General features: G+C 38.7%; 1 protein-coding gene across 5 annotated transcripts in view; it reads left to right on the top strand.

Moving 5' to 3' along the window:
• MLLT10 (MLLT10 histone lysine methyltransferase DOT1L cofactor) overlaps positions 1 to 25,673 on the top strand; it is a 100,818-nt gene that overhangs the window by 18,543 nt on the left and 56,602 nt on the right. For 3 of the 5 annotated variants that reach the window (XM_081881926.1, XM_081881924.1, XM_081881927.1), the window contains 4 exons: positions 2,476 to 2,585; positions 7,949 to 8,052; positions 8,902 to 8,995; positions 15,482 to 15,577. In XM_081881926.1, the coding sequence (XP_081738052.1) occupies positions 2,476 to 2,585; positions 7,949 to 8,052; positions 8,902 to 8,995; positions 15,482 to 15,577 (404 nt within the window). The remainder of the gene's footprint in view (positions 1 to 2,475; positions 2,586 to 7,948; positions 8,053 to 8,901; positions 8,996 to 15,481; positions 15,578 to 25,673) is intronic. The other 2 variants (XM_081881928.1, XM_081881925.1) reach the window with 1 other exon arrangement.

The raw sequence follows: 25,673 nt of genomic DNA, 5'->3' as shown, positions 1-25,673 counted from the left end.
CTCTTACTAGATATATAATTTTTTTGGAAATTCTGAACCCACAGGAGAATATTTTTTCCTTTTTTTTTTTAGGGGTGTGGAAATTTGTGGACAATTGAAAAAAAAAATCAACTTTTTAAAGCCGCTTTTACAGATCAAATGTCACTTTGTTGCTTTAGGAACATAACATGTATTTTGTATAATATGGTTTGCCATTAGATTATCATGTTTGGTATATTAAAATACAATTTATTTGGTCCATTGCAAATTGAATTTACATTTTTAATTCATTTCATTTTTTTTGTTACAAGTGGAGCTCCAAGCTGCTGAACTGAAAGGAGTCTAGCATCCCTTTCGTTTTGTCAGTTTATGAGAATGGAAAAAACAATAAAAACAGGAGAAACCATGATAATTATAGTAAAAATAAGAAAACTATATATTTGACTAAGTCCTACTCAGAGTATACCCATTAAAATTTAGGGACCTATGTTAGTCATGTCTCTTAACTTCCAGTAGGTCTATCTAAGTAGGACTAGCATTGAATACCATTCTGTCTCCTTCTGTTCTCCATAGTGTCAAGCAGACATAATGCACTCATTGCCATAAAAAGAGCTGTGAGGGGGTGGGGAGGGGGCAGAGAGAAGGCAGAGCCAAGACTCAATGACTACTTCATGAAATTTAATCAATCTCATTTTCTGAGCTATCTCAGTCCATTTATGCTTCTTCATATTTGTCGTCATATTTATTATGGACTTTTAAATATCAAAGGTTTGCCTGTCACATGTCATAGCCCAACATCTTTCAATTTCCCCATTTTTGGAGAGAGAAAAAGGCTTGGGGGGGGGGGAACAGCACTAAATGTTGTACACGTGATTGGCACTTGTGTGTTTGGTTTCCCTGTGTTAAATATTGCTGAGGGAGGCCTGATTGGCACGTTGATGTGGGGATAAGTGTGTAGGGGGATTTAATTCATTGCTCCTCTCATGGTTCCAATACAGGTAGGACTTGCCCAGTAGTTACCATTTGCCTTCAGAGGAAAGCTGCCATTGGGTGTAAAGATTTTGAAAGACAACAAAGTAAACAAGGGCCAGTCACGTGCACAGTGGCATGTCTAGTTTGACCTTGAGAGTATATTAACCTTGTCCCTTGTGCACACATTCTCTCTTGTGGAATTTGGTGTGTGTGTCATAACATTTCTGCATGCTGGAATAGGTTGATTCAGACTTTTGGCAAGGGTGTTTGTTGCATATATACCAGTGCGTAGTATGTATGCTGTAAACACTACAATTCATTTCTGCTTTGCAGATATTTATAAATAGTTCTGGAGCAGGTTCCAGAGAGCTGTAGACAATCAAATATTTCTCCTTTCATGGCCCCAAATGTTTGCAAACCTGTTTCAGCTTTACGTAATATTTGCTGTTCACAGCATTGCCATGTAAAACATGATCTATTACCTCATGCATGGTTTGAAGAAACTGAGTATACACGGAATAAGTAGAGCTGAGCCATATAACATTGTATGAAGATTAGATAAGTTGTATATGTGATATTTCTAACAGGTACTTTGTGTACCCCTGTGATATTTTTTCCTTCTTCATGTTTGGACGTTAACACAGATATAGAGTGTGTGTGAAGATTGGGACCTAATTTCTTGTGGAAGGCTGCAATTACGTTTTGAACATTCCTACTATTCTGCTGCTTTTCATATTGGGAAATTGGTGTATCAAACTGTCTGGGAATTCTCTGTATAAAGTAATCCAGGACAGAATATGGGCAGCTCTTGAATAGCAAAGTAATTTTCAAGCTGAGCTATTTATGCAATGAAACAGTAGCAGACATGGTTAAATTGTTTTCTTTGGCAAGCACAAATTGGTGACTCTCTTGGGAACCACAGAGAACCTGAAATTAGGCAGGCTCTTATCTGGGTCAAGAATCCTTGGAAATTGAAAAGAAAAAACTGTCAGAAAAAAATACCCTACTGGTCTATGAAATACTATCAAAAGCTACTGAAAGAAAGCTAAAAATATATGCTGCTTTATGCTGAAATACCATTCTAGGATACCACACAGGAAGATATAAAAGTAATAGTGTCAGGTCTTAGATGTAAGCAACAAGAAAAGAAGCAAAAAATTCATTCTTTCTTATGGAAAGGTGTGAAGAGAAACCATTATAGTTTAATTATCTGCATATTTTCTTCCCAATTTCAAGCATGTAGGCCTGTTAATTTTAATGTGAATTAAGAACTAGGTACAATCTAAAAGTGTTTTGTTTCTACTTTTGCAAAATCATTATTTATATTAGTTGTTTACAGCTCTTTGAAAATATGTAATCTTATCTTTATATGCTGTGATGCGCTAAGGAATGTGTTAGATACTTACATTGTGTTTAAATAATTGAAAATACATGTGACATATGAAATGTTCTTTTTATAGTTGAAATTATTCTATTTGTATTGTCAGAAGGCATTAAGAATAAAATGTAATTAACTTTTTATAGGTTGGGCTCATGTGGTTTGTGCTCTGTACATTCCCGAGGTGCAATTTGCAAATGTTTCTACAATGGAACCTATCGTGTTGCAGTCTGTTCCTCATGATCGCTATAATAAGGTATAATTCTACTATGACTTATTTTCTTGATATAATTTCATATTTGAAAAATATGCTATATATTTCACATCTCATTAAAAAAACCAAGCATATTTTGCTTTGAAGGGCTTGTATTTCTTTAAAGAACATTTTGTATGAAAGAAAATGAGTAAAATTATTTACGTCTTACTGAAGTTTATAGCATGAGGTAATATCTACTTAGATATCTAATGTTTTTCATCACCAACTGATCAAATAGGTTTATGACATTTCCTGTTTTATTAGTAATCACTATATTTAGCAGCAGATTACTGTTGATCAGTTCCTTGATACGGTTCTTATTAAAAGCTAATTGAGAGTAGAATTGAATTTTTCAACCGTTATTGTTGTTCTCTCCCTTTCTTCTTATAGCACAATGTTCACAGTTCTTGTTCTCTTGCTTTAGGGAAGCATCTGTAGTTAAACATTGTTTTGCCATTGAGAAAGTGAATGAAATATCAGCAGGAGCTCCCCACCCACTCATGTTCTTTACACATAATAGACCAGTGTAGAAATTCAGTTGGAACGTGTGTTGTGAGATTTAGATTATGCTGACTCACAAATTAATTACAGACGACTCCCCACTTATGCGGAGGTTACATTCTGGTCCCCCGCACACATAATTGAAATTGGCTAAAGAAGGGAGCACCCTCTCAAAAAACCTTTAAATGCCCTTTCTGTAGCTCTCTCTTCAATCTATACCAAAATTACTGTATCCAGAAATATCTACAGCTATAATTAAAGTTCTGGGGCTGGCAGGAGGCTGGAGGACTTTCACGAAAGCAGCAGCTGCTGCTGTGCTACCCCGCACATGCAGCTGTTAGGTGGGGAGGCTGAGCAGTGTAAACAAAGCCCCACTATGCCTCTTCAGGGTCTCTTCAGGGTTTCCTCCGCCCTCACTGATGTCCTTTTCATGCTCTTGGGAGGTTCTCCTTGCTAGCCATGAGGACGCTCCAACTCTCTTGCCATTTCCAGGTGAATTTAATTATTTAATTATTTTCTGGTACTGCGTGTATATGAGGTTACACAGCAGTCAATCATATGTAAGTGTGTGCGGGGGGAACACCTATATTATTGGAGTTGTACATGCATAGAGGCCAGTAGACAAAACCAGAGTGTACTGATTATGGGATTCTGGTCCTCGTGTGTAAACCGCTTAGAGGTTTTATTACAGTCAAGCAGTATATAGGTTTTGGTAACCTACATACGGCTTAAAAACGGATATATATATATGATACCCAGCATGAAATATCATTGAGATCTTGGAGCAGGGGCAAAGGGTGGCAGAATAAGCCAGCATGATCCCTGCCATGTATTTTCTTGAACGTTAGCTGGGGATTAATACAGTGTTCATGGAAGATGTGCCATAGTCATCTGTATGCACTCTATCTTTAACTCTTTATCCAGCATCCCATTTTCAACTGGGGGACCAATGTATGGGGTTAGGGACAGATGGATGCAGTAGGGACATTGTTAGATGCACAGCATGGGGAGGACTTCCAGAAATCTGAGTCCTGTTCCCTCTGTCACCATTCACGATCTGCTGTTTTGTCTTAATTTTATTTTTTAACTTAACTTATAGTTCTTTTTAACTTTGTCATATGTCAAGTACAGTATTACAAAGCTACAATTAAGGCTACAGAAAATGTCATCCCACATAGGCCAGTTTAAAGAACTAGTTTATGATACTAGTTTCATAAACTGGGCATTGGGGATGCAATTCAGCTTTATATTTCTTGAACGGCAGAACTACAGGTTGTATGGAAAAATGTTTTTGAAACTGAAAGGGGTTTCAAAATTAGTTCGATATCAAGAGTTTGTTAGAAAAGCCAGTTTAGTTGAGTTAGTGCAAGTTAACTTGCATTTTCAGACTTTTACTATCTTTTCTAGACATAGTTTTGTTTCTGTGGTTTCTCAACAATTCACCACCATTTATTTTTTCGGTTTTTGTTATGCTGTCAGTGACTACATTTCATTACATTTTTTTCATTCTCATTCAAAAAATATTGTGGTACATTCTGTTGGCACATCATATCTTTTCTGTAAGTGTGTTTTAGTAATGAAATACATTAAAACCACGTTGTTGTTGTTGTTGTTGTTTGTTGTTGTTGTTTTGTTGTTGTTGTTTTAAAGTCCTTGCTCCTCACAATTTGCTCAACATGTAGCTCATGTTTTATAACATGTTCACCCTAATCCAGTGACAGTGATTCTTCAATAGAAGAAGAATTAGTTGCTCTGTGTGTGGTTGTAATGCTCAGGTAATTGGCACTGGAACTTGATGTTGTAAAAGCTGAACATGTGATCAATAAGATCCAGTCAGGCATGTTTAGTCTACTACACATCTCTGGATTGGGTTGATGCAGTTGATCAAGAGATCATAGAGACACATGATTTTATCATATTTGTAGAAAACCATTTTGCAATGTGAACTGATATTTGAAAAACAGTTGTCTATGTGTTTGACTAAGGCCTACTCAGAGTAGATCCATTAATATGTATATTTTAAGGGCATTTTATAACACTGATTCATATTGTATGTAAATCTGGAAAGGATATGCTTATATATAAGCAACTGTGGTGCTTATATGCAACTGTGGTGTTCCCCTTAATGTGTGAGAGACTCACTTTTTGTCCATGTGTATGCTCTATAGCAGATTTACAGATATGTCACACATCCATTTTGTAACCATACCTATGTCATATACGTATGGTTACAAAATAGATATATGACATTTCTGTAGTTAACAGGTATATATTACTAACTTGGATAGTGTGTGAAGGGACCCTTGGAGTCCTGTTTTTGTTTTTGTGCAGCTTCAGGCTTTGCTAGTGGGCATTTATTGGTGACTACTTAATCATTGCTGAAAACAGTAGGCTGTTCAACACTGGATCTGTAGAGTAGAAACCTGTTGGGACTTGTGTGCCCTCTTTCACATCTAAAACAAAGATGAATGTCAGATACATAAGAGCAAATATCTTCATGAGATTTCTGTAGTAAACTTGTCGAGTAGAATACAGACTCTTACATGAAGAAAGTTGTTAGATGGATTTGTGTTTACTAATAAGATAGAGATGAGTATATGAGCATTATATGATGTAAGGTAGAACAGGAGTCTGTCATTAGAGGGAGCAAATAATAGTTGGTTATGGGTTAGAATAAGAGTTCCAAATGTTTTTGAGAGAACTTGATAGACTGTAATAAGCCAGTATCAAAGTTCATTATCTTGTGGAAAGTGACTGGTTACATTAAACATTTCATGTCATGAAATTGTAATGAGATGATTAAATGAGATTGTATGTTGCTAAGGGCACCAGTATTTGAACAATGCTTTCAAAGAGTCTATTAATACATTTGTAAGCAGCCTTTGAAAGTTTCACCTTACGGTCAATGCAGTTGTACCTTGGTAGTCCAATGCCTTAGTTGTCGAACAAATTGGCTCTCGGTCATCGCAAACCTGGAAGTGAGTGTTCCAGTTTGCATACATTTTTGGGAAGCTGAATGTCCAGTGTGGCTTCCGCAGCTTCCAATTGGCTACAGGAAGCTCCTGCAGCCAATCGGAAGCGGTGCCTTGTTTTTTGAACTGTTTTGGGAGTTGAACGGACTCCCAGAACGGATTAAATTTGAGAACCAAGGTACGACTGTACAGGAGTACCACAAGTAGGACACCAACTCCTTTCAGCAGACAACCCTTGCTGTCCCCAAACATGAAGCTTGTTGAGTTTTCAGCTGAAGAGCTAGAGGTATTGCAAGAGTTAAAATATTTCTTTGAATTAGAATTGTACTGTATTTAATAAGTACTAGGAATGCCCAGCTATGCATCCTGTGAGACTGAGATTATTTTAAGAATATAACAATTTTCTGTGAATATTAGAAATCTTGTTTGAAAATTAGGTTTATTGTGAATCTCCATGCTGGTAAAGGAATTACTGAATCTGCCTAGAAGTGTGCATTTTTATGAAATCCTCTGGCAGCCTTGAAACAGCCCCCATTATAGCTTTGTGATTGCTGATATGCTTTTCTGGGTTTCAATTCTGCAGGGTAGCCATTGATACAAAACAGTTAATGCCAGCAGCCCAAGGAAAACTGAGATAATCTTACTTCACAAGAATGTTGTCTTAGAAGTATTTTGTTAGACCTGCAAAAGCAACAGGTTTTATTGAAAAATATTAAAATGTTAGCTTTGCATATTTTAAATAGAACTCCTTTGTGCTTGTGCATCTGGGTATGTGTGTTGTATGCTGCTGGCCCCACTGGAGGTCTTCCACATTGCTACAGCGAATTTAATTAAAATAATCAGAAAATCTTAATGATACAATGATCTGAAGAAATGTAAATTATAGGGCACTTATCATGTAGCAAAGTTATTCCAGGTTTCTTAGTACAGTACTGTTATTTACTGCATCTGAGGCCTAATGTCAGTCATTGATTACTATGCAGGAACACTTTCCCATAATGCCTTTCCTTGCCATTAACATGATATGAAGCCTCAGTAAACTCATTCTGAGTCTTCATAACCAAGGAGCTTTATTTGCCAGAACCAACCTCCAGGGTAGTGTATTAATGTGAAGACATACCATATGATAAAGAAGTAGGTTGTATTCACCCAAGGGTGGTCTGTGCATGAGGCAAAGCGAAGCCATTTGCCTCGGGTGGATCTGATTCTCGTCCCTCCCCCTCCTCGCCCCCACTGTTGTACTGCTGCCAGCACTTTCCATGCTGTGGATCCAGTGCAGTTCCCCTTGCCACTGTGTCCTCGCCATTGCTGTGGTCTTGTGGTGGCAGTGCAGCCACAGTTGTGGTGATGGGTTGGGCAGCAGTGACAGCAGAGGGTAGGAGGGGGTAGGGCACCAGATCTGCAGGGGGCAGGCATCAGGGGCGTAGGCAAAATGTCTTGGGCCAGCCCTGTATTTATCAATGCTATACATAATGCAGGGACTAAACTAGGCTTTATTTCACCCTGGTCAGAAAATTAGTTTGATGCCCTCCTATGCGCATTTGTGTACACACATAGAGAGAGACTAGGAGCCTCAATGGCATCCCTCTGGAGGCTTCACCTGGGGCAAAGAACCTGGTTAGCCCCCCCCCCCCCGTAGCTACAGCTCTGCATCTTGGTAGCATCGGGAACAGCTAATCACACAAAGCATTCTGCATAACATACAGTCGTTCTGGAATATTGGAGTGTGACTCCAGTTAGCAGGTCTGAGAACCGAAGCACTGTTCAGTCTTGCCTTTGCTTTGTATTTGCTGTAGTTGCACAAAGGAGTATTACTCTTACTTTTGCTGCTGAGTTTGAGTCCATTTAAAGGTAATAGTGTTCTTACAACTGTCTTATTTTCCCCAATAGACATGTTATATATGTGATGAGCAAGGCAGAGAAAGTAAAGCAGCCACTGGCGCTTGCATGACTTGTAACAAGCATGGATGCCGCCAAGCTTTCCATGTAACATGGTAAGTAAGCAATTCCCACTTGCGTGCATTCCTGGTTTCCTCTCTCCAAGTTATATTGTTTCATTGCCCTGGTAGATGTGGCTCCATAGTGGAATGATTCCATTTAAAATAATCACTTGTTATAGCATGGCTGTAGTAAGTACATTTCACTTAACCATTATTTCTATAATTCATTGTACAATTTGTGCTGCAGTAGTGCAGAAAAAAGGCTTGATGTCCTCCCTACTCACAAACAGCAGTAACCTTAAGACATTTTTCTGATTAGATTTTCAAGTGCATGTTTACACACTCGGCTGAAAGATTATCTTTTGTCTAAATAAGAACCTGTTTTAGGGAGCAGTTCTGTGTGTCCCTGGAGGGAGGCTGAGAGGTTGTAGGATGCTGTGGAGAGGGAGGTCTGTGGGCACAGGCCTCCCTAGTATGGTGGCATAAGTTCTGTTGCTGTCATTCTACTACCAGCAGTCTTCTGAGGATAGTAGAGAAACAGGGCCTTCTGGGACATATTGGGGAAGGCATTGCATCCACTTGATCCCAGACCCCATTGTTGTCCAGACATGCGAACAGAAAGGGAGAAAAACTATTTCCCCTTTCATTACTTCGCTACCCATTAGTGTCAGTGGGAGGGGAAAAAATTAGAAGGCTGAAAGGAAGGGAGTGGAACTTCTGCCTCCCAGCTCCTGACTTCCACCTTGACCAGCCCAAGCTGGAAGAGCTTAGGAAGTGGTGTTCTCTCTACCAAATATCACTCCCCCTGACAACTTTGGGATTCCTCTCCTAAATATTTTGTTGAGCAAGTTACATTTTACATCTTCAGTATCTGATTTCTTCCTCTCTTTTTCTTCTTCTCAGTGCACAGTTTGCAGGACTTCTTTGTGAAGAAGAAGGAAATGGTGCAGATAACGTACAGTATTGTGGCTACTGTAAATACCATTTCAGTAAGCTGGTAAGAATCTGTTGAATTTAGTGTTTCAAATATTGTATTTTACTAATAACATGTACACTTAACAATTGGCCACTAACAAGGTGTTGCTTTTACTAAATAGTGACTAAAATGTAATCTTCTGGTCATTTAAAAAAATTTAGTGAATGACAATTTTGACTTTCCAGTTTTATTTCATAGTGAGTTTAATCTTTGTTATGGGAATAGCCTGAGGAGCACCCACATTTTAATACTAGATGTGTACTTTGCCTTATAAAGAAAAAGCTTCCTAACTAAATCAGACAGTCATCCAGTCCATCGTTCTTGCAGCAGTGCCCCCCACCATCCCAGATATCTCTGGGAAGCCCCAACTCAGAACATGATGGTAATAGCCATGCACTGATCTCTGTTCCCCATAGATAGTAAGGTTCCTTTTTAGCTAACATAATAATAGCAACTTGCTGGCTTCCTGATTCTCTTGCTCTTATTTAAACTAATATTTTTTAAAATAGCAATTCTTTTTTTCTGGCTTGTTTGATGTACATTTGGTTTGTCAGAGCACTTTTTCTTCTGTCTCTCACTATGTTTCAATTCAGGCAAGCCCTGCAATTTTTTAAAGAAAAATTCTTGACTTTTATAGCATTCTTTATTATTTGCATTGTTTATGTGCCACCCTAAAACAAAAACTATCTGCGCTGCTTTGAACATAAAAATACACGTTACAATAAAAGTACAATAAAAACACAGCAATAAAATCAGAACAGTCAATTGAAACAGAGAGCAAATAAATAAATTCACAATTTAAAACAGTGGAATAAAAGTTCACTGAATTAAATAATATTCAAAACACAATGTTCAAAGGCCTGGGAAAATTAGAAGGCCTTTCAGGTGGGGAGAAAAACCTACCAGGGGAGGTGTGAGGCAGACCTCTCTAGAAACTGAATTCAACAAGTGGGGGGCTACTGGTGCAAAGGACCCCTTTTCTTGATACTGCTATTTAACTACCCTTGCATCTTTTCAGATTTATTGGTGCCTTTTTTCACCTGTTGTAGCTATTATTAAAGAAGTTTAAAATAATTTCCAAGCTTCTTGAAGTGATTTGGCTCTCCCAACTATGTATATTTTAGCTTACTTTTACCTAATAATCATCATAATATTAATATTAATTCCCCATTTTACAGTTTAATATGACTGAGGGAATTTCTGGTCATTTTTTTCATATTCACTATATTTAAGCATGATTGTATTGTGTTCATTGTTTGCATCTTCTGCCAGATCCTATTCACCTTTTGGGATTAAATACATAAATTTTCTTTTTGGTGAGTTCCATGATTGACCATCCCATCTGGAGTCATTGATTGTCTCTAGAAGACTTGTGCCTATTGTGATACGATTCCCCCACCCCCATGGAGTTTCCTGTTATATTTCCAATCTTAGCTGCATCCCTGACAACCTTTTTGTAATTTAGCCTATTTTACAAGCCTAAATGGGAGTAAGTCCAACTGAATTCAGTGAGACTTGCATCTGAACTGATATGCATAGGATTTAAGCTGTCAGTCACTATTAGAGCAATAGCCATATGTTATTATTTTTACTTGGATTTTGGGGATAAACTTTATGTTCTAAGTTTTCTAATTTATTCAGTTAACTAATGCCATTGCTTTAAAAATTGTATGTGAGGATAATCACATGCTTTTGACTTTTCAATATTCTCCTAGATTTCTGATGCAGCAAATATAGCTATATTCTCTTCCAATTCTGAGCTTCCTAATTTATATATTTTGTCCTTCTGCTAAAATTATTTTTCTATGTAGGATTTCAAGTGACATTTGAGTATTTCTGAACAGCTCCCATTAATTTCTGTGCTTGTTGTCAGTTTCTGTTCTATCTGTACTCTGAGGGTGTAGATTAAGGCTCCAGATTGTTCCATTGCTGCTACATCTCTACCTGCATGACACCTGACATCAGGTGTGGGCAGGTGGGCATGGTTTGCGGAAAGTGCCTTGTGGGCCAAATTTGGTCCCATGTTGGGGCTGATTTGGCCTGAAGACCACTGCTTCCCCACCCCTGGTATAGAATAACAGCTGTAAGTGATCCTGAAACAGATATTCCTGAGCACCTGCAGCTTGTTCACCAAAAGTTGGGCTTTACAACCTATGATTTAAATGCTAGATTCTGATTCCTTTGGGATTCAAGATAAGCAAGTGTTGTCAATGCAGAATGTGATCCAGAGACGTGGAATGAATCTGATTTAACTTATTCATAAGCTATATATACTTAAGAGCTGACTAGTGAGGATTCTGCTGTGTATACAGGTTTTCCCCACTCTAGCACATTAAAGTGTTAGACCTGAATTTGGTATTTCTCAGATCTTACAGGCAATGGACTCCCAGTAGGATGCCTGATATTTATCCTTGCTCAGTCCCTCCCCTTCCCAGGACACACTTAAGTTCTGCCAAAGTTTCCTTTCCTTTCCCTTCTGATCTTCACTTGCTGCTACTGTAAACCCTCCTGACTTCCCACTTTCTTTTCCTGGATTTTTCCATGCTTTGCCATGTGGATTTAGTCATCTTGCTTGCATTTCATTGTTTTGCTCATAGATATCTTCATGTCTTCTGGATTGGAATGGCAGCTCAGAATTGCTTGCCTCCCTATAGCGCTAGTATCAGCAGGAGGACTGTTTATTCTGCTATCAGTAAATACTAGAAACAACTATAACTGGAGTTGCCTTGGCTACTTGGCTTTACTTGAACACTAGTACTAGGGATTAGGATTTTATTCTGTTCTTTTCTCCTCCCTGACAGCCTTAATATTTTATAAGGATCTCTGATCAAAGTGGAGTTAAGGTTTCAAATTCCACATCATAAACAGGAATAACTCCACTGATTCAGTTGTTTGCATTTGACTACTGTACTTGCATTGATAGAAAATAAGTTTATCTATGTAAAATGAGTACTGATGTTAATATCTCACAGTTTACTAATGGCACAGCCAAGACTCTATAAACCTGCATGTCTGAGATCATGCAGTGGAGCTGACAGTATGGCTTCTGATGTAATATGTGCATTTTTAAATGTTTTGTGTATAGTAAGGGGATTGGACCCTTTCTGACCCCAGCCCACTCAGCAGTCAAATATTGGATGTTTTGTTTGCATATTGATGTACACAGTCACAACCTAAAATGTGCAACTTGTAAATTTCAGTTTTGTAGTATATAGGGCCGACTTGTGTTAGACACTGAAGGACACTGACAAACTGGAACGTGTCCAGAGGAGGGCAACCAAAATGGTCAAAGGCCTGGAAACAATGCCTTATGAGGAACGGCTAAGGGAGCTGGGCATGTTTAGCCTGGAGAAGAGGAGGTTAAGGGGTGATATGATAGCCATGTTCAAATATATAAAAGGATGTCATATAGAGGAGGGAGAAAGGTTGTTTTCTGTTGCTCCAGAGAAGCGGACACGGAGCAATGGATCCAAACTACAAGAAAGAAGATTCCACCTAAACATTAGGAAGAACTTCCTGACAGTAAGAGCTGTTCGACAGTGGAATTTGCTGCCAAGGAGTGTGGTGGAATCTCCTTCTTTGGAGGTCTTTAAGCAGAGGCTTGACAACCATATGTCAGGAGTGCTCTGGTGGTGTTTCCTGCTTGGCAGGGGGTTGGACTCGATGGCCCTTGTGGTCTCTTCCAACTCTATGATTCTATGACTTTATGCACATAGACTCCTATGCAAACATGATATCTGATGAGCAGCTGTCATGTAGATCCAGGGGCATGAAAGTACAACTACCTATTCTCTTTGAGAATATAAGGAAACCCCTGTTGCATCAAGACAGAGACCCGTCTAGTCTAGCCAGATGCCTATGGGCTGCCTGCAAACAGGACCTGAACTCAAGAGCATTCTCCTCTGCTGTCGTTTCCAGAAGCTGGTATTCAGAAGCATGGCTGCCTCTGACTGTGGAGGCAGACCATTGTCATCATGCCTACTAGCCACTGATAGCTGTATTGTCCATTAATTTGTCTACTCCCCATTTAAAGCCATCCAAGTTGGTGGCCATATCTGCTTACTGTGGAAGTAAGTTCCATAGTTTAACTACGCATTGCACTTTCTTTTAACTGTCCCAAAATTTTAACATTCATTGGAATGCTACAAGTTTTTGTGTTGGATGGCTACAAGTTTTAGTATAATGTGTTTAGTGTTAGTGTTATGAAAGAGGGAGAAAAACCTTTTTTCCATTTCCTCCATGCCATGCATAATTTTATAAATTTCTATCATGTCACCTCTTTTTCACCTTTCCTATGATTTAAAAAGTCCAAAATGTTGCAACTTCCTCATAGGGGAATTTTTCCAACCTCTTGATCCTTTTGGTCACAGTTTTCTGAAACTTTTCTAACTCTTGAATACACTTTTTGAAGTGAAGCAACCAGAACTGTACACAGTATTCCAAACGTGGTCATACCATAGATTTGTATAACAGCAGTATGATATTGGCAGTTTTATTTTCCATTCCTTTCCTAATGATCCCTAGTATGGAATTTGCAGTTTTCACAGCTGTTGCCCACCAGGTCAACATTTTAATTGAGCTATTCATTATAATCTCAAGGTCTCTTTCCTGGTCACTTGCTGCCAGCTCAGACCTCAGGATCGTGTGTGTGTGTGTGTGTGTGTGTGTGTGTGTGTGTGTGTGTTTAAGATTTCTTTTGTACCAACATGCAAAACTTTATACTTGTTTACATTGAATTACTATTGCCATTTTTCTGCCCATTCACTCAGTTTGTTTTAATATCCCTGAACAATTTTGTATTATCAGCAAACATGGCCACATCACTGCTCACTCCTAATTCTAAATTGTTTATGAACGAATAAAGAGGCACAGGTCCCAATACTGATCCCAGGGGGCCTCCACTTTCTACAACTGCCATTTATTCCTGATGCACAAGAAGACCTCTCCTTTTATTCCATGACTGTTAAGTTTGGTCAGGAGCCAGAGTTTTTTGAGAGTCCATGTACACATTATCTGTACGCTTCCTATCTCTCACAAAGACCCATAATAGGTTAGTAAGACAGGACTTGCTGTTGCAGAAGCCATGTTGGCTCTGCTTCAGCAAGGCTTGTTTTTCTATATGTTTCATTATTTTGTCTTTGACAATTCTTTCCACCATTTTTCTTGGGATAAACGTTAAGCTATTTGGCCTGTAATTTCCAGGATTCTCCCAGTTCCCTTTTTAGAAATTGGTGTACACTGGCTGCTTTCTAGTTCTCAGGGACAAGTTATATACTTTTGTTAGAATATCAACAATTTCACATTTGAGTTCTTTGAGAACTCGCAAGTGAACGCCATCTGGACCAATTGATCTATTAGGTGTAAAACTTCATCTCTTAGCAGCACTATCTGCCTCAGACATCTTTGCACTTGTAGCTCTCATAACCTCTGTATAGATCAGTAGTCGCCGTAGAATCATTACAATTTTTCAAATTTCTGTGGCTTTCCTTGTTATGGAATGATGCCTGAAAAAGTACAGGATGGGGCTTTTTAAGTGGTTGGGCTTCTAATAATGAAAGACACAGCTTTCCCCATGAATTCCCAGTTCATATATTTAAACATCTGTTGTTCTGCAGTATTTTATAAATCCCCACTTTTCTCCAGTCAGTGACATGATACCTTGAAACAATAAAATTCATGCACGGCAGAAAGTCCACGGAAAAATGTGTTACCCAAGTAAGAAAGAGAGCATTAATTGAATGGTTGCAGAATTCTCCAGTGTACTCAAACTTGCATTTTCTGGTTTTCAATGCATAGAAAAAATTGAATTGTGCATTACTTTCTTCAGCACTATAAAAGTACCAAGTAAGTAATTTGCCAGAATTATATTGAGGATTATTGAGGCTACAGTTGTTGAAGCATTTATTTGTTATTTTTAAGCACTATGCAAATAACTACTGCATAGATAATAAAAAAATACCAGTCTAATATAAATTCTGCTTCTTGGGAAATGTTTTAATACTTGGATTGACTCTTTAAATATTGCCACTTTTTTAAAGGTATGATTACCTAGAAATACTGTTGGTTCTGAAATAGGTTGATTCTGAAGCAGCTGCTCTTTAGCTGTTTAACTGTCAGCTTCAATGAGCAAATGAATAGAAGTTGCTAATTCTTTAGGCTAGGAACTACTAATAGGTGCTGTTTATTTAAGGTGCTGTTTATTCATGCCTCACATAAGCATGTCTTAATATATGCAAATTCAGCAAAATAATGCTTTTAATCTTATGATACTGACTTTATTAAAGGTACCTTTACAAATAGTGGCAGTGAAGATAGCAGGCTTTTTATTCTTGTCTTTTCATACTCCTCAGAACAGCTTTGTTTAGATTATGAGTGTTTTGGTTAGCTCTGGAGTTATGAATTTGTGTTTTGATTGATAAGGTGCTTGTCAGACATGGTGTAGATGGCTTTTACGTATATTCATTTCATGAATATATATATATATGTATATATATTTTCTCTTTTTAGAAAAAGAGCAAACGGGCATCTAATAGGTCATATGATCAAAGTTTAAGTGATTCTTCCTCTCACTCTCAGGATAAGCACCATGAGAAAGAGAAAAAAGTAAGTGGATCTGTTACATAACACATCTGCTTTTATTGTGTTAGCACCTTCGAAATGTTTAATCAGTAATCATTAAATGTATGAGGATGTTTGGTTTCTTCAGTGTGGGAAACAGCTATATTAATACTGTGTGCATGTTGATTCAGCGATAACAAGACCTAGTGGAGGAACTCTCCTTTTTGTTCCTTACATTTCATTCTACCAGTGTCCTTGTTTCAAGTTGCGGGGAAAGGGGATTAGAGTAGGGTTTCTTGCATGCAATTGATTTTATTGTAGATTTTGGCATATAATAGTGAAGCTGGTTTTCATTTGACTATACGAGTAGCATACTAGTTCTTAAAAATATCAGTTTCTGCATATCTTATTATTGCAATCTTTCATGTACCCATTTCACTTCTGTTGAAGAAAGCTAGCTAGAAGTTGTTGGCTGATCTTTTGGTGGTACTTGCAATCTTTTCTGCATTGTAATTACATACACGATGCTATTATCATTCATATGGAAATTTGTAATCTCAGTAAATTGTAAAAAAATAAATCACTAAAGACTAATTGCATCCCTGTTGACTTGTTCTTCTTATACTTTGATTTTAGATAGTTTAGGGAAGAAGGTTGATTCAGTGTTGGTAAGTGAATACTTGTAAATTTTTGGCTCACAATACCAAATTTATAATTGCTTTAAGTTATTTGTTTTCCATTGCATAGAACTAAAGCAGCAGATATAACTCAAACCTCCATAAGAGGAGAGTAGACTCTGTCTGGATATTCCAAGCCTATGTTCAGTGTTACCTTGTTTTGTGAACTATTTGTTCGGGAAACGTCTCTGCTTTTCCAACTTGGCCATATTTGCTAGGATTCAGAAAGGTATTCATTGAACTCGGCTCAGCTTTTTGCCGGTGATGTGGGATGGGGCACAATCCTGAAATTGTATTTCATAAAATGTAATTAGCAAATAAATAAATCTATAAAATTCCAGTCAATCTGAGTAGTTTCAAGTTGTATCAGTCATAAATATGACTTCTGTAGTGGATGAAGTGTGATTAGCTGCCCATAGATTTGTTGTAGGTAGAGCGATCCTATAGTGGAAAAGAATGTGGCTAACATACTTTTAAATTAGATTCACTTTAATCCAATCTGCAACTAACAAGTAGTATGTTTCTGCAGATTGACATAGTGAAAGTGAGGGTGCCAGTTTTGTTCCAGGCAATAGTTTTGAGAGTACAGGGGTTCTGAATCAAGGCAAAAAATCTGGTTTAGGCCGCCAGAGTAAGAAGTCAAGGCAGGGTAAAGTCTCTGGGTTACGGCAATGCAAGCGTTTCAAGATTCATTGGCACCCTGGATAACTCAGTGCAAAACTCAGGCTAGAGACTCCATAACAGTAGAGATTAAATGTTGCCTGAGCATGGCAGATGTTCAGACTTAATAGAAGCTGCAGCTCTATCTGAGTTACTAGTTTCACCTTAAGTGAGACAAGGTGCCTCATCCAGCCTGCCTTGACAGATTGGGAGAGTCTGTGGTTCTGTTAAGACTTCTGAGTTGGAGTTCTCTGAGTCAGAGGAGGGAAAATGACTGGCAGAATAGACTCATCTTTCATTAGTACTTCTGGACAGTTCCTCTCAGAGCTCTAGAGAGGCCTGGGCCACTTCCAACTTTTGAGACCTCTGCTCAGAATAAAAACTACAAACAATGAGTCAACACACTAAAACAAAATAATACAATCCTTCCCCTTCCCATTCAACAACCAAAAACTGTTTCCTTCAGACTCAGAGCAAGAAATACAAAGGACCTGTGTGTAGGCCAGCCTGAGAACTAGACACACTGGTTGGATGGGAGAAATTTGCACAGTGGAAACTCTGTTTTCAAATATTTAGGCTACAATCCTAATCCCAATGGGAGTAATATCCATTGAATTCAATATAATTTATTTCTTATGGTTAGGATTGCCCTTAAAATCAACAGCTTCTCTGCACATGTGTGCAAGTACCTTAGATACGCACAAGGGCTCTTTGGCTCCCATCCATAGATAACCCTAATTATCCTAATGATGCAGAAAGAGGCATAGTAGCTGTGTGTTGACATTTCTATCTTATAAGTGGGTAGAAGGCCAAAAATTAGAGGCTTTCTCAGGATTATTGACCAAGGCTCTTGATTTTGCCTCCCTCACCATGTCTCTAGGCCATACATAATATGAAGAAGCTTTTATCTTGGGATTCTAGTTACATTCCCCCCACCTTTCTGAGCAGTTTGAATATACTTGTGCGTTTGTCACACCAAGTTATTGACTACTAATCAGTTTTTTCCACTTTTGCAGGGAGGGGGTATTCGTGATACTCAGTTGTATTTTAAATTGATGTATGGATATTTTAATATTATGTTACTAAAGCTAGCAGCATTAGAATAATAGAACCTAATAGGGAGTTCATTCCTGGAGTGTAGTTCCTTGTGGCATTATCCATGCATATGGGGGAATCCAAAAGGAGCCAATTGCCAGTTAAATATGCTCAGTGGTCACAGAAGAGTGCCTTTTTGAGGAGGAGGAGGAGTAATGCAAAATGGGGGATGGAGAGGAATTTGATATAGAATATCCTGGAAAAGGGCATATCTGGCTGGTTGGAGCCCTTAACAGAAGCACTGCACACTGCCAAATGTTCTTGCAGGTCCCCTTGTATAGAACATTGCTGGAGCCTGCTTGTCTGTTGGGTAGTTTCTAAACCATTTTAAATGATTATAGCCTGAGAGCTCAGTTTTTAAAGTAAACAATTTGTTCTTAACAGTAGCAATTGCAAAGAAATCTGTTTTATTTAATTTCGGTTTACAAAATTTCAAAATCCCTTGATAGATGAATTTAAGTTTTGAAAATGTCATGATTCTTCCATAATTGCAAACATGAGAGACACGTTTTACAGTTAAAAGCCTATGCTGTGTTGCAGTGGAGGAGCAGACATTAATGAACTGTTCATTTTAGTGTGTATCCTTCTTCAAGTCATAATGAAAACGTGGGTGGGGATCTCCTTGCTACACTTGTTCAACAAGCATTTCCAGCTCTTTGGAAGAGCTGCCAAGCCGATCTGCACTGTATGAAGACAACATGCAGTATGTGAACAAAATAAAACTGACTGAAAGAGCAACCAACCAAAACAATATATAACACTTTTTTCCTTATTTAAAACTTTGTTGCTGTGAAATGCATCTCTTTGTATTGCACTGAATAAAATGTTGATGCTGCAGATAGAATGAAGAATTCATTGCCCAGTAGCGAATACCTTGTGTTAGATGTGCCAGAAAGTCCTTTCAGGATTTACAGTAGGACTTAAGATCTCCCTGTTACATTCCACTGGCTAGAAAATTGGTGCCTTTAGAAGGAGAAAGAACCTAACCACCAGTTGATATTATGTTTGGGGTATGTCTTTGTATGCTGAAGTGACATTTTGATGCTGGGTTTTTCTGGGCGGGGGTCTCCCTCTTGGTCTCCCTTTTGTCTGTGAAACTGCTCATATAGATTTGTTGTGTCAATTTCTTTCATTGATTGATGAACAAGCTGGCTTTATAGGGATGGCTATTTACATTTGGGTTACCGTTTATTCTTTATTATAATTAATGGTAGTATCATAGCTGATTTGCTCTCATCTCATAGCTGTTGTTTTTGGGGTTGTTTTTTAAATGGATGCTTGTTCTTAAGAGTTTTAGGTGAAATTTATGGTCCAATGTGTATAATTCAGCTGTTTACATTTTATTATATGTAGATGATGCTGTTTTAACCTTGCAAACTCACTTGGGACTTAGATGACTTGCAGATTATTGCAGATTGTTATTGAAACAAATATTAACTATAAGAAGTCAAAAGTTAATGGTCTTTCCAAAAGGGAAGGCCAAGTGAACTTCAGCCATGGGTATGGATAAGTATCTTGGGATATTGTTTCATGAATCTACCAGTTAGGAAGTGCAGGACAAATTAGCAAAGGTCAAAGCAAAGCATACAATAATAACATTAATTGGATTTTTCTACACAAAAGGAAGTAAATTTGTTCCAGCAACCATATGTATGTAGGCTGCAAAAAGTTGTGACCCAGATTTTGTTTGGAGCCTCAATCTTGTTTCCAGGACTCAACTTTTCTTTGGAAGGAATTCAGTCTTCCTTTCTTAGAACTATACCTAAATGTGTTGCTGGTGCTGCTTTTAATTTGGAAGTCAGTTTTAGCTCATTAAGTAGCTTGGCATGGACATACTCAATTCATTATTGGCTTCAAATTTGCTCCTTTACCTCTTCCAACTCTCTGGTCTGTCAGGTGCTGCTTTGTGTCTTTCTGGAAAAGCGAGTTAAGTGAAAAAAACTGCTGATGGTTTTTCTCCTGTTTTCTGCTCTCACTGGAATTAGTAGTTGAATAGAGAATAAATATATAGACGGGCAAGAGCTACATCTATTAGCTAGGGGAACATCTACTGTACGTCATTGGTCCTGGCTTCATCTGCTTCTAATAATGGTATGTCAATACCAATGCCTCAGTACAGAAGAGTATTTTATTGGACCATTTTAATATTAATTCTTCAAAGAGTTTAGATGGCAGAATTGCTAGAGAGCTTTCATTTAAAGATAGAGGCTGTCCATGTAACCACACAAAGACCAAAACACTCTCATGTGTTCTTTTACTGTAGTTTTTATCAGGAGCTTAGAGAATGTATTATATATCCTTTTATATGATGGCTTCCTAGTTGATCTTGTTACAGAGCAGGTGGCAAAATATCTGAATGGTGTCATATTTCGTGTTCTTAGACTGTCAGGTGTTAAACAGTTGAGGCTGCAGTTTTGTATTTTGTCTTTTTGACCTGTTGATCATAATAAACTTCTGAATATCTAATTTAGGTGTCATGCTCTATATATGGTTTTGCTATATGTTTTTGTTATTGGCATTTGCTAGAAGTTTGCCTTTTCAAATCATCATATTTATTTATTGCAGTATTGATATTTTACTTTATTAAATTTGTCATTCAGAACGGTGGACTTGGTGCCCAAGCCCCATATAATAACTATTTCCGTGAATTGTTCCTGGAAACAAATTGGGAGCCAATGAGATCAAACAAAAAGGGAATGACATGATCTTTGTAAAATGTACCTGGAAGCAATCTTGCCACACCATTCTGCATCAGCTACACTTTCCAAACCCTTAGAGCACATTTCAGGTGTGACAGGAGGCATGGTACCTCTGGTGGGGGACATGTTGTGCTCCTTCTGGAGTAGTTTGGCTACCTTTGGTCCTCACCGTGCACTCAGCTCTCACCTGTGGCTCCTAGAAGCTGCCAGCATGTGACAGTGGCCATACCCCGGGAAATGGAATTGACTGGCTCGCTAAATCAGGTGAGGGTTGCTGATTGGTCTCAACCCTCAGTGGATCAAGGACTTCCCCTGCATGCGATGACGGGATCTGGTTGAGTAAGTGGATGAAACGAGTAGTTGGTCCAGTGGTCAAGAAGGTGGTTTATGCATGTGCTATAGAGGGAAGTGAGATGCAGATGGGGCTCATTAACCTGGGAAGGTAACCCATCAAGGAGAAGGAAAACTCTGATCCTAAACCTCCACTGCCTTGCCTCCTTCCAGCAACTCCTGCAGCCAAGCTGGTGCCAAACATACTGTTCTGCTTTCCTTTGGAACACACCAGCAAGGCCAACAGGGGGGTCTTGTCATCTGGGCATCTTATTGTAATTTTAAAGATAAATTTAAAATGTCATGATACCGATAATTAACACTATAATATAGTTTGAATTTTTTATTGAAAGAAACAAAAATCTACTAACTCCAAAATTCCAATTATCAAAAATAAAGGAATGATGTAAAGTGAATTTACTTTTTTTTTAATGAATTTGTGTTTGTCAGCTAGTCATACTGCAAAGGGAGAAGTCGTAGCCAAACTAAATGATGGTATACAAAAGAGAGAGCTTAAAAATGCCTTCTCTAGCATTGTGTTTAAAAAATACTTTGTTTTATAGCAATCTGAAGACCACAGAAGTTACTAAATATAATCTTTCCCAGGCAACCAAAATGTGTGCTTGGAATTTCCCCTTATGCTTCCAAATGCCTAAAATAATGTATGACTCCTGGAATCGTTAGAAAAGGTATCTCCCCACAGAACCACAAAGTCCATAAGCTGCCAAAAGAAGCCCAAATCAGCATGTGGCAACTCATTGCCATAGTTTCCTTTTCTATTGGTCTTAAATTAGATTTACCAGGCCTGAAACTGCTGAAATGTTTGCTAGGCCAATATGTTTTCTGTTGTCATTTCTTATTCTAAGATAGCTCTCAAAATACTGTGGCTCCGTGTAATTAGGCTTGCATAGTTCTGTGGGTTCTGTGCTTTGAAAGGGATCTTACATAGCATTGGAAAGGAAAACTGAGCCACACAGAATAGATTGTATTTGTGTGGTTACTTGTACTTTATGTTTCCCACCCTTATGCCACCACATACAAGGTTTACTATGCCTGCCAGCTGCGTGCATAGGAGGGAGCTGCATTGTGGTAGGAGGCATACTTCCTCTACTCAAATTCAAATATGCTGTACACTATAAATGGAAACAAGACAGCAGCTTACTGCTACTGCTGTTTTTCAAAAGCTTGACAAAACCCCATAACATGCTTCTCTGAGCCAGTTAAGTATGGTTATTCTGTAATGAGCCTAGTAGTTGGTAGGAAATAAACTAGACTTAATAGTTGTAGTCTGATGGCCTTTTGAGAGTTCATGTGACCCTTTCAGGTTGGTGGAAAACCTGGATGTTCTGTCCTATGAGATATAGGCAGTGTGCAGGATTGCTGGACACTGGGAAGATAGCACAGGGTGAGCTTCATTGTAACCTTTGTGACAAACTGATTGAACTGTAGAACAACAGCCTGTCCTTTGACTATAAGACAGGGCTGCCCCTGAGTGTTCTTCTACTGAGAACAGGTAAGGGCAAGCAGACATTTAAAGCACAGCTGGGAGTCACATCATACTGAAGTTGGAGATGAAAGCTCTGCAGTGGTTATGGCATCACTACTGGAAAAGAAGTCTCTTCCTATGCCACAGTCTACAGACTTTTCCTCTGCTGATCTCAGTTGGAAATGGCTCGGTGGGACAGTTATGTTCTTGGTTCGCACTCCCTTGTCTGTATTTAGGTTAACTTGGTGACTTTTCCTTCGACTATGTGCTGGACTTTCCATATGACTTAATGCACATCTAATGTATGCTTTACCCTAAGACACTACATGTTTAGAGTAAGAGTGAGTCTTATCTCCTCCACCCCAAATTATTCAGTTATTCAAATTTATGTTGGGAATTATGAAGATAGAACCAGGAGCCATTCCAATATTAATTTGTAATAAAAATTGAGATATTATGTACCGGTATGTCTGAATTTTTGGAATGTGTGGCTTGGGTTTTCTTACTTGGTTTTGTTTGTTTTCAGTCTGCTTCAGCTGATATGTCTATGCAGGCATGGTATGTAGAGCAGTAGCCTAGGGAAAGAATTACAGGAGGAGGAGGCGCTGCCAGAGCCCCCTTTTCACACAACTACTTGCCAACATTCCTGTCTTCCACATAGTCCAAGGGAAGTATCTGGGGATAGTGACACTTGAGTGCCGTGCTCTGCCATTTTGCTAGCACTACAACTAGCTGTAGTTTTTATATTTTATCTTTGGAGCAGAATCGTAATGCACTTGGGTAGGAAAAGCTAGGGAGACCCATAATTCACAAGCCTTGAGATGATTCTGATTAAATTGCCCTTCCATAGGAAGAGATTGTAGGAAGCACATTTCTGCTGCAACAGCCTGATCAGAAGGCTATGGGTGGAATTCAGTGTCATGCTATTACAAACAGTCCCCACACTGTTCTGGGTGTTCTCCTGACCTCCCCAGAGCCAATTTTGTGTGCATGTGTGTCAGAGAAGGACTTTCACTGACAGAGTGTGTTAGGTGAATCCTGACATATTACTTTTCACCTTCCTATTGAAATCCTGCAGTGGCTTCAGTTGTTTCCACAACTTTGAGGTTAAAGGTAAAGGGACCCCTGACAGTTAAGTCCAGTCGCGAACGACTCTCGAGTTACGGCGCTCATCTCGCTTTACAGGCCGAGGGAGCCGGCGTTTGTCTGCTTTTGCAGACAGTTTTTCCAGGTCATGTGGCCAGCATGACTAAGCCGCTTCTGGTGAAACCGGAGCAGCGCACGGAAATGCCGTTTACCTTCCCGCCGGAGCAGTACCTATTAATATACTTGCACTTTTTGGCATGCTTTCGAACTGCTAGGTTGGCAGGAGCTGGGACTGAGCAACAGGAGCTCACCCCATTGCGGGGATTTGAACTGCCGACCTTTTGATAAGCAAGCCCAAGTCTCAGTGGTTTAGAACACAGCGCCACCCGCGTCCCTTAACTTTGAGGTTACATCACTGCAATATAATCTGCACAAGATGAAGTCTAGTTACAGAAAGTATACAGTACTACAAAAAAGTGTACTGGCAGAAATTGCTTTTGCTAAAACCAAGTAACATAGCCAGTCCTCTGGAATATATGTCTAGAAAACCATTATTTATTATTTCTACTACTATTGGCTGTTATGTAACTTGGTTGTTACATTGGATGTAGCAACACAGTTAAGTGTTTTGGCTCCTCAAATCACAGTTTGCAACATTTGCCTAGACTGTGGCATTCAGATATCCTGTTACTGTATTTACCAAATTGTGCTTCGGTGGTTGGGAATGCTCTGCAGGCTTGCACGCCCCACTCCCTGTTCCCCTTTGGACTCATTTACTTCTTTCACTGCCTTTCGCTGTTTAGCAATGACTGTGATTCATTGGGGTATCTGAACCAGCATAACCACAGCTACTGCTAACAAAAGTTTGCTCTCAAGCAATAAAACGATGCTAAATTAAACCGGGATATACGCCCAGTTTCCATAGTTTAGTTTGAGAACCAGTGGTGGTCAGTAGTAACTATATACCAGTTACAACATCCTGATATAAGATGTTGGGTAGAGAAAGCTAGAGAAACTCATAAATTATAGGTCTCCTTTGATTGCTTCTCTAGCCTTGAATTTTTTCTGGTTAAATTGCCACAAAGGGAGGGAAAATATGCATGGGAGGGAGAAGCGGTAATGAGGAGCACACAAAACTAGGATGTGTTCTAATCAATGAAACATGGTTTGATACGCAATCAGAATAATGTCTGAACCAAACCTGCAACCAGGGCTTTTTTTCAACTGGAACTCACCAGCATCTCTCAGGTGGGCACTACTGCCATTATAAGAGAATGAGTGAGGCATTCACGGTGAGTTCTGGCACCTCTTTTTCTAGAAAAATAGCACTGCCTGCAACAATTCTCTGTATTTGAGAGAAAGAAAATCCTATTTTAATTTCTCCTATGAACTTGTATAACTGTATGCTGGATAATTAGCACATAACGTTTTTTACCATGGAGTAGCTTCAAGATATGGGAAGTGATTACTGTGTGTCTGTCTACACTTTTTTAAATCAAGTGTAGCTAGGTTTGCATGACAGGGTGCTGTAGTGCTTAGAGTGCCGCAGAGCTGGCACGGAGGAGACCCAAGTGTAAACCCACATTCAACTATGAAGCTTATATGGTGACCTTGGAATAGTCACTATATCTCAGCCCTGAACATCTACAACTGCCATATTTAGAGTTACTGTTCTATATATATTTAAGAATAATACTGGAGACTGAAATCTCCTTTCAATTAGAATTGTGGAAATGTGATTCTCTAGTTACTTTGGGGATGGAATTTATCTTCTGATACTTAAGGTTTGTGTAACAGAGTATATGGAAAGTGTTAACATAATTATACTTTTTGTTGTATATTATTGCGATTGCAAATGTTTGTCACTCTCACATACAGATTGTGTTTACCTGCACTAATTCTTTTCCAGCTTAAAAACTGGCCTTCTTTAATTCTAAAGTGTCAGTAGAAGTCTCTAATATCCTTTTCTCTTTAGTTCTGAAAGAGCTCAGCGTCTTCAAATACAGTTTCTATATGAATTGCTGAAATTGGTAGGATCTGTTGAGATAGCGGTTTATGCATCAAGCATAATATGGACAATCATAAATTGTTTTGAGCTGATGAATAGA

This window comes from Podarcis erhardii (assembly GCF_964252035.2).
Source record: "Podarcis erhardii genome assembly, chromosome: 12".
NCBI lineage: Eukaryota > Metazoa > Chordata > Lepidosauria > Squamata > Lacertidae > Podarcis > Podarcis erhardii.
This window is presented reverse-complemented; position numbering and strand designations above follow the sequence as displayed.